The sequence below is a fragment of the Carassius auratus genome, chromosome 30, assembly GCF_003368295.1.
Source record: "Carassius auratus strain Wakin chromosome 30, ASM336829v1, whole genome shotgun sequence".
Lineage (NCBI taxonomy): Eukaryota > Metazoa > Chordata > Actinopteri > Cypriniformes > Cyprinidae > Carassius > Carassius auratus.
The window spans coordinates 29,128,600-29,144,593 of NC_039272.1; the positions used below are offsets into that span (position 1 = coordinate 29,128,600).

Genomic DNA, 15,994 nt, shown 5'->3' on the forward strand with positions numbered 1-15,994 from the left:
TATCTTTTTCCAAAAACTGAATTTCTGCAGTTACTTGTAACTTAGTGTGGACTTCATAACAATCAAATCAATGGAACATTAAAGTAACTCGTTTGGAGTATATAACCAGATTTAAATGTATTTTGAAAAGTCACCCAAATGCTACAAAGATGTTCACACTGAGGTATTTAAGAGTACGAAGAAAATTACGGAGTTAAGCAACAGTGTTGAAACAAAACCGTTTCTCTAAAATTAAGTGTTGTCATGTTTAAGACTACAAGTGATCATGCTGATCTTAGATGAGTTTCAACTTTCAAGTCTAATGAATTATACCCTGACCGTATGAAATGGCATTCTTTAAAATGCTTTGCAAGGTTGACTCGGATTGGACTCCTCAGTTATCAGTTAGTCGGCATCAGAACAGTCAGGTAGTGTATTCACGGATGGCACGCTTGCTCAGAGGGAAATTATTTTTGAATGCACATGAAAGCAATTCTTAGTGAACAGTGAGTTATTTCCTTACTCTGAATCATTCCGGTGACTAGCGATCATTAGGAAGTCTCCTGTTAGTGTCATAAAATCACTACTTCACTTGATATATAATACTTGATCTTGGTGCTTCAGTTGCTCCAGTTGAACGGTTTCGGTTTCCCAGTTTTTCTGTTTTCTCTTAAGGTAAAAACATGCAATTGCCAGTTCAAACTGTGTTTTATAACTTTGTTCCAATGATTTGTTAAAAAGCCTCAGTACAGGACTTTGCCGAAAAGATTTAGCAGAAATGTTTTCATTTATACTCTGTTAAACGTATGTGTACCCCTGCCCATGCCCTTTAATCGTAAGTGTATACTTTGCTTCTTTCACTTCATTCTCTTTAATTTTCTCAACTTGACCAGTCTTTGCCATTCCAACCACCATTTTTCAAACAGAGAGTAAAGAAATGCTGTGGCCAGATGGTTTGATCAGTAAAGAAGACAAAGCAAGTGTGCTGCTGCTGTGGTCTCTCAAAATGTAATTGTTTTCCCCCTTTTTAATTACAAAAAGCTGCTCATGTTACAGCCTTTTTTTTTTTACAGAATAGGCATAGTGTTGTTCTTCCCTTTGGAGGACAAGTCATGTGCAATTATGATCACAGTAGTGGGATATTGACCCCACTTCAAACAAAACTGATACCCCTGTTGCATTTAAAGAATCAATGTTGTCTGCTTGGTGGATTTATTCTAATGTGGTCCAACAACTGAAAAGATTAAGTCTGTTTTTGTTTTGGCCCTAATGTAAAAGGATCTTGAAATGATGAGAGGTAATGAGGTCAGCCTTAGCTCACTGGTTTATATGAATGTCTCTTGAAAAAAAAAAAAAAAAAAAAAGACTCTGTGACCTGAAATTTACCAGCACCTTAACTACAAGATCATGTGTACTCGGCTGAAGTGTCATTCTGTTCTCAGAGAAATATAGTACACCAAATTTGCTGCATGATATTTTCTTTTATGTGTCATTGTTACAGTCTAGGGTTGGTTTTTGGGATCAAGGTTTTGATTGAGATTCACCTCTTCTAAACCCCACAAACAGTTGGCACTTTTCTAGCATCCATAGACATTTTTGTTTGTATTTTTTAACCAAATTTGAACCCTTCCCTTTTACATTGACATAAATGCATCACATTTTGCTTTTTAAATAAAAGGTTGTCAACATTTTTAAACTAGTTTTAGCATTTGCTGAATATTGGTTGCATGGAACGAGAGCTCAGAATGATTGAGAACAATGGTTTATTCTATTGATAACATTTCAAAACACCCTATGCAGTAGTTACAAAATAAGATCTATGAAGGGCCTTAAAGAAATTTAAACCTCATTGTACTCATTAAAGCTCTTTTTAAACTGGCTATTAAAATGGGAGTTTGGGAAAGTGTAAAATGCTAAATACAAGTCTAAATGGAGTCCAAAATAGTCTGTCTGTCTACTTTCATTTGAAGGAGGTAGAAAATGCATGTGACCATATGGCAATCAAAGCACACGCTTATGTAGTCAAATGTGTTTGAACAGCAGTAAAAGAGCACCTACTCTCATGTCAGTTAATCACTGCACTAAAACAAGGGGTTTAAACTTTGCTGGTTATGTGCATTTTTACCTGTTCAGTTGAAATAACTTGAAGTGTGGTTTCCTACAAATACACACAGAAGGGTTCACACAACTGTATGTCTGATATCAACGTGTCATGCCATTTGCAGTTGGAGAGGTAAAGGAATGTTATTTAAGACTCGTTATTGAACTAAAATATAAAAGCCTCTACAAGTATTATGGTTTCTGACATCTAGAAGGCACTGGTACAAAGCTGAAGGGATGCACTCGGAACACGTTTGTAATGACACCAAGAGTCCAGGGCCTGTCTGTCACTTGCGGTCTTTGCACTTGACCACTTATCATATTTTCCGTATTTGACCCAGATGTTTAATTGGGCATGAAGACTGCAAAAGTGTGTGTGGGAAACTTTGGATTACCTCATGAGACACACAACATTTTAAAGATGCAAGAAAACATTTGATAAGACTTTTACACATTTTGATTCTCAATACATTGCACTTTAATGTAAACTTGTGATAAAACCGTTGCAGATGACGTACAAAATGCACATACTCATCTCTGCCACCAATAAAACACACAACACTTTTACTACGAGATATGTAATATCCAATTAATTTAACTAACTGAAAAGTTTTCCTTGGACTCTTAAAAGATATCAGATGTTAGTTCCTGAACATGATGAATGATGGGATACGCTTAGGCTTAAATTTCATTCTTATTTGGTTTAATAATATGGATTTAGTGTGCATTAAGGTCACTATTTCTACCTTGGACAGTCTTGCGAACACTTACCTGTGATGCGCATGCACTCTCAAGTGGCAAAGACCGCAAATGGCCAGGCCAGGACACTCTTAAAAGATATTCTTAAAGGGTTAGTTCACCCAATAATCCGAATGATCTCCGTCAATCTGAAACACGGAGGTCTTACGGGTTTGGAACGACATGAGGGTGAGTTATTAATGACATAATTTTAATTATTGGGTGAACTAACCCTTTAATGTTAATGTGCTTCTTTCCTGGTAAAGTAAGGGTTATAATAAAATGTAGGTATTGGGTCAGGCCCAACGTTTCGGTGGTTATTATGGGCTACATCTGAAATCGCATCATTTTCTACCGTACAGAAGGCGAAAAACAGTAAGTGAAAATGGTATTTCTGAATTCACTATTTTTTAAACAGCAGGTGAAAAGTATGAAAATTACAAGTATGCTTGCTTGTGCATTTTTCTTGAGCACAGTGATTAGTGACATTTTTAGTGCCCACATTTTTAACTGCCACTGATATAGGTGATAGATAGCATTCATCTGGTATCACTGAGTTCCAACTTTTATTTCAGCTGGCCAAAGCATTGTCAAGATCCTGATTTCCTTAAGATGCACCACAACACTAACTATAAACCCTCTTTTTTTTGGCATGCCAGTGTGCTGTTACCAAACTTCAAGTGAAACGCTGCAGATTGATGGCATCTTTAACAGCTCTACCAGCTTGGTGGTCCAAGATAATGGGGTCAACCTCACTGATATTGGTAACACTCACCTGTTTCTGACAGTATATACTTTTAAAATATGCCTGCTCTGTTGATACTTTCAGGCCACAATGAAGCACAGGTAAACAAGCTTAGGACAGGCTAATGTTATTTGAAGATTATTTTTCATGCACTCTGCTATGTATGTGTATACAATATACTGCCCCAATCTCTCTCTTAACATCACAGCACATATCAATCTTTTAATATTGCCTAAACTCTCTAGTAAATAGCAAAGGGTTCATAGCTTCGTGTAATCCATAAAATTTGCAAGCCATGTTAACAAAATATGTATGTATGACAAAATAAAAATAGCAATAAAAGTAAACCTATATCAATACTTGGTGTACTGGAACACAATATGTATCTTTTTGGAACCCAACATCCCATTTTTGGATTTCTGGTGAAGCCAAACCTTTTAATTACTCCCAGAGTGGAGGTGCTTCTCTCTATAGCACAGATTGCTGTACCTGGCAGCAAAGAGGCCGTTTAATGCCTGCTGATATGTTGGCACCTATTCTGGCCATGGCCCATCCTGTCTGTGTTGGCCAGTGCCCAGCCTTTCTCTTTCCTCATCCCTCGCTCTTTTGATCTTGCTCTTCATTCTCCTGGTGCTGTTAATCAGCACTACAGGAAGTGGCTTTCTGCCGACAATTGCCAGACTGGACACACAGACATTTTTTTTTTTCATAATAGTTATGTAATTCGCAAGTAGGCTTCCAGCATTTTTTTCTTACTCAGATACAGCTAAATATAGCACACAAACACACACTCAAATTCATATTGAATCAAAACAAATAGTTAAATGGTTAAATGGGATGTTACTGTGTTTTTTTTTTTCTGATGACCATTTTACCCACATAATATTTTTGGGAAGTTGTATGTTAGATGTTTGGTTGTAATTTGTTCAGCCACGAATTACATATAATTTTATTTATTACTTTTTTCTGATCAGAAGCATTGATCAAGAATATTTCCAGCTTCCCTTGTTTTTTTTTTTTTTAATTGTTAAAAGCATACATATCATGCTTTGCAAAAAGTTTTTTTAATACCTGTATTCTCAAAATAAACCCATAACATGGTACTCAATGTTTTTATATATATATATATATATATATATATATATATATATATATATATATATATATATATATATATATATATATATGAAGAGTTCAGATGCAAAAGCCACTAAGTGCCATCTGAAATTTTCATCTAAAATTTAGATTTTAATCAAGCTCCTATGCTTAGGTTGAGTCATTTTACTTTAATGGCAATGTGCAGGTCCTTTTCCAGGCTATTAAAGTGAAATAACTGAACATAAATATAGGAGCCTGATAAAAATCGTAACTGTAGATGAAAATTTCAGATGGCACTTAGAGGCTTTTCATCTGAACTCTTCATATATATATATATATATATATATATATATATATATATATATATATATATATATATATATTAAACAACAACACCAACAATGTTTTAGTGATGGTGACGATGTCAGTTATGTTGTACTCCCCTATGACTTGCAGAAATATTTGTATACATTTTTGTTTAATTTAGAGATTACAGCATTCCAGAAAGATCAGAGGGGGAAACATTTACAACTAGAGCAAAAAGCAATAATCTTCCAACGAAAGGCATTAAACTTGAAGCACAAGAAAAGACAGTGTGAACTGCAGAAATCAACCTTTCTCATATCTTGCCACAGTAGTCTTGTTCTGTAATTTTGGCACATTTTAATTCTTTTTTTTTTTTTTTTTTTTTTTTTTTTAACAGTAGATCAATAAAAAGTGTTGCAAGACAGAAGAGAAAGTAAAAACTAAAATGAAATTGAAACACTAAGCCTTCAGTAACATGGGCCTATCAAAGCTTGTTTTTTAAATTGAAATAAGGACTGGATGTTGGATGACAATGTTGTTTCACATGAGATTAACTGAATAGATGTTGTGTGGTAATGAAGCTGGCTATGACCAACACATAAATATCAAATTAGTTTTACACTTTGATCAGAATTCTGGCAGTCCAGTACATTTCTCTCAAAAGTTTCTTTCTACATCTAAACTGTGTCAAGATGACAATGTTGCATGAAACAGTTAACTTGTAAAAACAGCTGGGCGTCAGTAATGGTAATGTTTGGTGAATTTTAACAACCCATTATAAATAGTGCAGGGGTGGATGGTCTGGAATTACAAGATATGTACTGTTTGTTTGTGTATGTGAATCTATGCTTTGTGTTTTTCATGTCAAATAAAGATTGACCAGCACAGTTAACCAAGGATGAAATGACCAATAAATACATTTTTGTATGTCGTTTTACTGGGCAATGAATGATGTACTGTACAGTACGAAATATGAATGAGGAATGATGGATACAGAAATACACTAGCATGTTTGGCAAAACCAAGACATGTTGATGTTTTTGAAAGAAATTCATCCGTCTGTTTACCGATGTAGCATTTAATAAATCAAAACCAAATGTTATTAAACCGTGATATTGTAGATTACATGAAAATGTTTGGAAATAACTGGTTTCTATTTTTAGATACTTTAAAAGTACATTTTAGCAGTGATGAAAAAGTGCTATTTTCACAGACCATTGCGCCAGTCTATTAAGAAAACCTTTTAATGTGCCTGTATTGTACTCAAGAAACCTTTCTTATTATTAACACAAATCATTTTGCAGGTAATTATTTGGTTTGACATTTTTTTTTTTTTCTAGAAATATCTGTCTGTTGTTCCTTCGAGAGATTAAGGCTATTCCACACATTAGTGTCTTAAAAGAAGAAAGTAAACCGGATCTATCTATCACATCAGAGAAGTGGACAGCTGAGATGCACAACTCATTTCTGGTTTGAGAAACAAACTGCTGCTCAGCTTGAAGCTTCAATGAATGGTAAACATTAAAGTCCAGCTTCAACACTGAGGAAAAGATGCTGTTGACCTTTATACAGAGTTTCAAAATGAATCTTGCAGAAGAAAATGCTTAAAAGGGAACATAAATAATGGATTGAAAATTATTAATGTGATTATTATTGTTATTATTTAAAAAGGTATTACAGATGGATGAATTTAAGTTTCAAGTGTTGAGCTGAGGTTCATGGGAAGTGCTGCAGAAAGCAGAAGAAAGTTCATTTGAATGTCTTAATAAGCTGCTTGAATACATGCTGCACATGTAAGACTCTATGATGAACAGAGTTTGAATAACGCAGCATTTATAATACAGCTGTATATAATACATCATTGATAACTGCATTGTACAGCATTGTAAATGGCTTTACGTAACTGAATTTCTGATCAATTTAATGCATCATAGGTGAGGAAAAGTCTCAAGTTCTTTAAAACAAACAAACAAACAAACAAAAATCTCTTAGCATTTCCTAAACTTTTAAGGGTAGAGTAGATGAACGATGGGATGCAGGGAGTTTATACAAAAGCTGTATTTTAAGATTATGGAATGGAAACCCATTAGCCTCAAAGTCCAATGCAGTCTGTTCTTCCTGCTCCTCATACCCCCACTCTCCGTCTGATCTAGTATTCATTTCTAGCTTGTCTCACAGCGGAGTGTATCAAGAAAATAGAGTAGGAGGGGTTCAAGGCTGAGGTAGATGGGGAGCAGCAAAGCAGTCTTTATCTAAGGGTGAGGAGGGTTTAAGCACCATGGAGTACATCACATCTTATTTTCAGCTCTGAGTCCTTATCATGTCGCCTCCAAAATCCACCACTTAAGGGGCCGTAGAATAGGGGCTTGACCTACCCCAACGGGGCTTTCCTCTTTAGGAAGATCATAACTGGTGTTGTCCAGTACATCTTGCAGGTCTGTGTTCCTTCCCACCACTTAGCAGAAATCATGCCATAACAAGATTGTTTAACACAGAGTGGAGGGAGATGTTGATAAAAACACATTTGTAACAAAGTAAAACCTTCGACCAATATTGATTTTGCACACAAATTCAGATTTCGATGGTGCACCATGGTGCAGGTACAGTATTTAAGAAATCTTTAACAAAATATTAATATTTGTCTTATTCGCAATTGGTACCGTTGATATCATTGGTTGGTTCCATTTGTGAACAATTAAGCCACATCAGTCCATTGAATGTATGGTGAGTTTATGCTTGAATCATTGTGAATCATTGTGCTACACATCTTGCCTTGGAAACATAGAGGTCGTCACTTTCATGACTGTGTACCAAGTCTTAGTAGTCACCTCGAAGTGTTCCAGTTAACTTTGTGCTGTACCACTGTGCTCCAATGTGGGAGATGGCAGATAAGAACATGTTGGGCCTGAGTAAAATGCAGCATGCAGGGCTTTTTCTCAAGACAAATGGTTAATGAAAACAATAAAACAAATTCTTGGTCTAAATGACCACAAAACTCTGCAGAAAATGAATAATTAGGAAATCAATGTAAAAGAATATCCAAAGAATATTTACATGCTAATCACTATTGATAAATGCGTCTCACTTTCTCCAAAAGGTTTAGTGAAAAAGGAAATATCAAGAGAGAACGTGTCTGTAAAAAAGAGATTTTCATGCCAAATTAGATGTCTGTGGGATAGTGGTGTATTTAACTGTTGTTAGCCTTTTCTGTTGCACAGTTGTAGAAGGGTTATTGGTACCTTTAGGTGAACTGAGAGATAAATCCACTCCAGTTTGTAGAAGGAATATGATGTGGGTGAATAAATGCTTAATGGCTGTACCCTGTATCCATATAAATATAGAATTTACAAATTAACTATTTAATTCCTCAATTAACTCTGATTGCTGACCACTTGTACAAAGGGGGGAATTCAAAATTTGTCAGAAAAAATGGCCTTCAAAATTACATCTTGTGTTGTACAAAATGTTTCTTTTTTTTTTGTCTTTTTTTTTTTCAATTTAAATTTTTGGCTTGATGTTTTTCCTTTTCATCTGCGTGTCCAGAGTAGCACCCAATCTCTTGTACATATATGCATTGATTCATTATATTTTTTTAAAGCTACAAATATGTTCCCCATTTTAGATAAAATATGAAAGTCTGAACATAATATCGCTGTTGCAAGCGTAATCATGATTATCATCATAATTGTCATCAAAGCATTATTAAATAACAGTAGCAATATATGTAACTTGTTAATTTCCCAGAGTTGTTGGTTTGTGTAAAGCTGATCTTTTCTTCTTTTTATTGGTTTTAAATTCTCATGGTTTTAAATAGGTGTTGAATATGTTCTCTTCTTGAAGTGTATTCCAGTCTTTTTCAATATTACAAAAGCTGAACTAGCAGCATCCTGACTGAGTTTAGAGACGCAGGCCTGAGGACAAGGAGAGAGGGTTGGAGGAGAAGATAAAGGAGGGAGGATGCTGTCTCCTCACGGAAACTGCTGGACACCGAATCGAGGGTCTTTAGCCCGGATCTCAATCTAAAATAGACAATAAAAAGAGAGGGGAAGAACAAGAAAATTATACAAAGAGCAAAGAACAGTAAAGACCTTAAAGATCAGAACTGACTGATTTAAAGGGGCAGTTCACCAAAAATGAAAATTCTGTCATCATGTATTTAATCCAAGACTCTATGACTTTTCCACGTTGAGCATAAGGAAAAGGTCTGAGAAATGTCTCAGTGTTTCAGTGTCGACACAATGAAAGTCCATGGTCACATAACATTTTCTTTTGAGTTTTATGAAAGAAAGTTATACAGGTTTGAAATGGTATGAGAGTGGGTAAATGATGACAGAATTTTTTTTATTTATGTGTGTGAACTATCCCATTAATTACCTTAATAAATTTGGAATTACTACAGCATAAAATTATTTACCTAATAAGCATCAATAATTCAGCACTACACTCAGTAATTGATAGGCATTTTTGTTTTGCGTTATATAAATTTTTTGTTTTTCAGTTGTCTGGGGACATTCAAGCAAAGGAGGAATCAGGGGAAAGAGGATAGGAGTAATATAGCATCCTGGATCAGCACAGACTGACAGAGGAAGGGAAAGGTTTCATTCAGACAAATAACACATCCTCCTACCGCCATACACACTTTGGTCCCTGTAAGGTACAGTTTTTTGAAGAACATGTGAAAACCACATATCAAACCATAACCAAAAAGAGACTCAATTGTTTTGAATACACAATACATCTATAGTTTATAGATATATAATATGTCTGTGAATATGGTAAAATGACAGTCTATGTGACTTAAGATCTACTTACGTAGGTATCCTACTTAGTCTCATGAGAAATATTTGACCCTACACATATTTTTTGCAAAGATTTTTTTTACTGCAGGTAGAAATCATTGCAGGTTCAAGCTGAACTGACCACTAGTGACCACTAAAAGCACTGTGATTTGCAATTCCATTAAGACAAATGAAGATTAGAGAGAGAGATTATAGTAAATAGCATTTTTTTGGCGTTCATCTCACAAGTCTGTCACAGAGCCTAATAACCTTTGGATAATATAATGCACATGTTATATGAAAATAAGCAGCTTGAGGAGAAAATGTTTTATTGTCTACATTTTAGAGCTATATTTTGTTGTAGCTCTAAATGTATAGCATGGCACTATCAATGATTCCAAGGGTACATGCAAAATAATAGAATGATAGAATGAAACTTGAATGCATTGTAAGTGGCTTAAATGCTTGGGAAATTTATGTGGATCTTTCTAAGGATTACATTTACATTTAATCATTTAGCAGATGCTTTTATCCAAAGCAACTTACAAATGATGACAATAGAAGCAATAAAACCAACTAGAGGAAAACAACAGTATACAAGTGCCATGACAAGTCTCAGTTAGTCTACCACAGAACCCGTAGCTGTTTTTTTTCTTCCCAAAAATAGGATAGTCAAGAAAAGGTAAGTGCTAGTATTAGTTGGTCAAGACTCGGCTGTTCAAATTAAGATTGGGAGGTCATTCCACCAGCTGGGCACAGTCCAGGAAAAGGTCAGTGAGAGTGATTTTGAACCTCTTTGGGATGGCACCACAAGGCGTCATTCCCTCGCAGAATGCAAGCTTCTGGAGGGCCCACAAGTTTGAACTAATGGGTTTAGGTATATTGGTGCCATGCCAGTGGTTATCTTGTAGGCAAGCATCAGTACCTTGAATTTGATGGATCATCTGGTTGGAATGAGAAGTAGAGTTGAGTGTCATCAGTATAGCAGTGATAAGAAAAGCCATGCTTCTGAATGACAGATCCTAATGAAATCATGTAGATGGAGAAGAGAAGTGGTCCAAGTACTGAGCCTTGAGGAACCCCAGTAGCAAGAAGTTGTGTCTTAGAAACTTCACCACTCCAAGACACCCTGAAGAATCTATCTGAGAGGTAGGACTTAAACCACAGGAGTGCGGTTCCAGAAATGCCCATCTTTATGAGGGTGAGACAGTAGAATCTGGTGATTAACTGTGTCAAAAGCAGCAGACAGATCCAGCAAGATGAGTACTGAGGATTTGGAAGCTGCTCTTGCCAGTCGCAGGGCTTCAGTAACCGAGAGCAGAGCAGTCTCAGTTGAGTGGACGCTTTTGAAGCCAGATTGGTTGCTGTCCAGGAGGTTGTTCTGTACAAGAAACATAGAGAGTTGGTTGAACATCAATTGCTTAAGTGTCTTTGCAATGAATGGAAGAAGGGATACCAGTCTGTAGTTTTCTAGAAGTGCTGGATTTAGAGATGTTTCTTAAGCAGCGGGCTTACCTGAGTGATGTACCAGAGTGATGAGAGGTGTCGATAATGTGAGAAAGTGAAGGCATGACTAAAGAAGAAATCGCTTGAAGGAGGTAAGTGGGGATAGAATCAAGTGGACAAGTGATAGGATGATTGCACAGGATAAGTTTGGAAACGTCCGTCTCTGAGAGTGCAGAGAAAGAGGAGAGAGAGTGTGTATTAGCCCTTATAAAGTTATCATCAGTCTGCGGTGAGGAGAATTGGTCACTGATGATTCTTGTCTTATTTGTGAAGAAAACTGTAAAGTCATCGACTGTAAGAGTCAATGAAGGTGGAGGTGGAGGTGGACTAAGAAGAGAAGAACAAGTTTTGAAAAGTGTGCAAGAGTCAGAACAGTAGTTAATTTCATTGTGATAGTATGATTTCGCGGAAGGACTAATTTGGGTTTTAAAATTAAGTTTAGATTCAGTGGGTTAAAAATGCCCATTGGTTGTGTTGGTGTATTTAAAAGTGAATACTGTAGAACTTTATTTAATGACATTATGAGTTTCTTTTTTTATATTGTACATTATCAGTTTTCATCTATACTAGAGAAAATCAATTTGAGAGTAATTAAACATTTTAGAATGAAATTGCAGTTACTTGTACATAGGGTAAGATTTTTCAAATGTAGTAAAAATAAAAATTTTCCCCAAGTATATTCTTTAAACAATATTGCAGGTGTTCTCAACTCGGGCCCTGGAGGTCCAATTTCCTGTAGTGTTTAAGTCCAACCTTGATCATCTCACCTGTCTGTAACTTTCTAGTAATCATGAGGACCTTTATTAGCTGGTTTCTGTTGTGTTTGATTAGGTTAGTCTCGCGTAGCCAGACCTTCAGACTGACAGCAGAAGGTCTGGGAACTCTGGCCGCTTTAAATGGCAAGGAATGCCCAAGAGGCCATATGACTGACAGATAAAGCATCCAATCATCTTTCGGTTTGTGCTGCGTCATGTTTAGGTGTGTGGAAAGTCCCTAAAGTAATAGATCATGTGTAAAAATCATATTTTAAAGATTCTATGCTGCAAACTTCAAATATTTTACATACTTTTTGGAAAGATGACAGCGTTCTTCTAACATGAGTGGGTTTGGCATCACAGAATATTTGTTTGTTTGCAGGACATTAAAGAATGCAACATGCACGTCTCCCAGAAATCCTGTATACTCAACCAATCTGATGATGACTTCAAAACATGAAGTGTTTCCAACTTTCTGCACAGTATGCATCAGACATTCAGCCAAAAGTCCATGGGTGTGACGTCTGAGGCTAAGACTAGAATAGGGTAGGAGATAAACTTTGCAGGAAAGTTGACTTTGTGGGCCAGAGTTGAGAACCCCTGAAATACTGTTTAAAAGAATATTACAGATTCTTTCCAATTCAACTAAAGTCTTTGTTTGGTAAGGATGAGGGTAAACAAGCATGTGCATATAACAGACAGTGGCATTACTAGGATACCCTCCTGGGGTGAGAATATGTATATATGGGATGAGGAGATAGTTACGCTTGTGAGTGCAAGGAGTCTATGGATCCTGGATCATATAAATATTTTTTTCTATAATGAATCAAAATGGCTGTTGTATGTCAGTGCATGTATATGCATTACTGCTCTATAACAGGATTTGCTGCTGAGTAATATTATATTTGAATGAGAAATCCACTAGCAGATAGATGGTAACAGTATTTAACAAAATTATATCATACAGATAATGGCAAAAAGAACATCCAAAAGAGTAGCACTGGAGAGCACTCCAAACCTGTTTCTTGTTGTCCCACAAAAAAGAAGGCCATACCAATCATTGGGGAAGGAAAGGGATAGCCATCAGACATCTTGCACAGTAAGAATGGGAGAACTGGAAGCAAACAGAACATCGTCTGCCTTGGTAGTTCGAACATTTGATTGCTTGGATATATTCTTGGTTTCTATAGTTGATTCACACCAGTAATGAAACCTTTGATCCCTTCATCCAGTCATAATTACTCCAACATCTACTTAACAGACAACAGTTTATGATTTCCAATGTCATAGTTTCTCTATCCTATAGCCATAGAAGGATTCACTTTGCTGTACTTGGGTACAGTGTTGAAAGAGGGCTGCTTGCAATAAAATGGACATCAGTATCTGGGAAAGTGAATCTGTAAATGTTAAAGTCACCGAATTCCCTCTGAGCAGAGATATGCCAGACAACTAAGGGGGTGGGGGCATCTGGCTATAATTATGGACAAACCTTAGTAAGAAGAATGCAAACCCAAGTATTTGTTGTTTTGTTGTTAATCAGGAGTTGAGAACCACTGTTAGACAAAGGTGACGTCCTGCAACAGATTTTCTATTAGTCCCTGAAAGACAACTGATGCATTTAGTCAAACTAAGGGCATCACCAAGTACTCAATCTGGAATACTGACCAGGTAATATGCATTCTGACCATCTATCTTTGTAAAGATGATGGCTCCTTGCAGTCCCAGAGCAGAAGACATGAACCCATCATAGTCAATGCATGGTTACAGAGAGACATCCTCCTTGACAATGAAGAAGAAACCAGGCTCCACAGACCATAAAGAGGGACAGATTAGGCCTAGGCAACCAATCCAGGGAATGCTATACTTTGAAACCACTGGCCTAGGAGATTTAAGCGAGGCACTGACCGTTAAGGGCACGGGCACTCAGAGGGGAGCTTAACTCAGTAACAGGTAGCCCATCCTTGTCTGCCAGTGCCATGCAAAGAAAGTTCTCGTTAGTCCCATAGTTGTTGCAAATCTACAGCTAGTGACTTTGGGAACTACATTTTAGTGTAGCTGGGAGAAGAATGCAGAGAATGTGGGAGAAAGCAGTGTTGCACACAGCAGCAAAATGTACCTACTGACAAGCATCAGCTTTTACTGTACATACTGCTGAAAAATGACTCAGCTATCCACAACATAATAAACGTAATTCCCAACAACAGTCAATGCAGACTCAGTGGTATAGTGCAATATTCAGCTCCCCAGATGAAGGTGAAGGAGAAGATGTGCTTCCTTGCCATAGAGTAAACAATAATACTTCTTCATCTCCCTGGGAAAATCAGAAAAAAGGAGAGAGGGTTTCCCACACAGCCACTCCCCAGCAGTAAGCTGCATAATAATGTGCATATTCTTTGCCTTCCTGAATGCTACACTGGAACATAGACAGAGCTGGCAATGGATATCTGCTAGGCAGCAAGCAAAGCAAACTAAATTTAACTCAACAAAAACAAACAAACAACAAAAACAGTCAAAGAACAGGTGAGGAAATTCAGGGACAGATGAAACATGAAGATAAAGCACTCAACGGGTAACTGAATGAAAATGCCAAGACAGGTGAAACAAGACAGGTATGGGTGATTCCACAGATGAAAAATTGCCTGAAATGCTGGGAGTCCATGTGGAAAAACAAATGCATGTGACACAATAACCCACCACCCACTCCTGACCATTATACTAAGACTCCTTAATGCAGTGGTTTTTAACTCTGGTCTTGGGGATTCAAAGCTCTGCACATGTTTTATGTCTTCCTTATCTAACACACCTGATTCACATCAGTGGCTCGTTAGGAGAGAGCTCTATTAACTGAAATAAGTATGAATGTGTCAGATAAAAGACAGAGAAAATGTACAGAGTGGTGGGACACTAGGGTCCTCATTTCTAAAATGTTTTGTAGAAACCGTCCTACATTTAATCTTTTGATTATTTCTCAAATGTGCATAGATGTGATTCAGAGAACGAACGAACACACACAAAACGTGTGTACATCTCTCTGTCAGCTATGAAGTTTATAAATTACAAATGATGAATGGTTTGACGTCCAAACCCTTTACTTGAAAGACGAGCAAAAAGAAATGCTTAAATTTTCAAATACCTGCAGTACTCAGACATCAAAAAGTGTGTATGCCTGCTTAGACCTTGATGTGATACTAAGCACTTTTCCATGTTAAAGACCATTTTTATAAATCTGAATGCTGGCCTCCCTTACAGAAAACCACATGAATTTCACATGTATAATTGCATGTTAAAATCACATGTGAAATGATTTGAAACTCGTGTGAGACACATATGAAACATTGGGTGAAATCCATGTGATCAATTGTGATCAATAGTGGGGACTTAGACAATGTCATCACATGGGTTTCACATCATTTACTCCATTATGTTTCGAAACCATGTTTCATGTGTGTTTCATGTTTTTTAACTTGTGTTTCACATATTGCACTGATTTTAATGTGGTTACACGTAAAGTTCATGTTTGTCTGTTTTTCCTCTCTCTAAGGGTTGGATTTAAGGTTGTAGATTGAGGCCTGGGTCTCTATGGAAGTTCACTTTTTTTGCTGTTTTAATAATAGCACTTTTTGATGACTCATGTTGAAGCATAAGCCAATTTTACACAACTGAGATTACACACATGAGTCATAATAAATCATTGTGGGTTTTGGGAGTGAATGCAATTTACAGTAACGTAAAGATGGATTACACAAACAATAATTTGCCATATACAAGGAACAATTTTTTATAAAACCTCTAATAATCTGCATATGACACTTTTAACTCTGTGGCAATCTTATACCCCTATTTATAACATCCTTTCTTAAATTTAGTATAAATAGCGTTACCAGAGATAAACTAAAAATGTTGTTAGGATCAGTTTCTAATCAGTATTCTTGCATGAGAAGTCAGGTGTAGATACTAGTCTCTTCCTTTAAGATGCCTTTATTATGACT

The 15,994-nt window shown here is 36.5% G+C and overlaps 1 protein-coding gene across 3 annotated transcripts in view; it reads right to left on the reverse strand.

Moving 5' to 3' along the window:
• Window positions 1–6,785: 6,785 nt before the first annotated feature.
• LOC113049901 (LHFPL tetraspan subfamily member 4 protein-like) overlaps window positions 6,786–15,994 on the reverse strand; it is a 41,183-nt gene continuing 31,974 nt past the window's right edge. For all 3 annotated transcript variants that reach the window (XM_026212633.1, XM_026212632.1, XM_026212631.1), the window contains one exon: window positions 6,786–8,985. In XM_026212633.1, coding sequence (XP_026068418.1) covers window positions 8,981–8,985 — 5 coding nt within the window. In that variant the 3' untranslated portion in view covers window positions 6,786–8,980. The remainder of the gene's footprint in view (window positions 8,986–15,994) is intronic.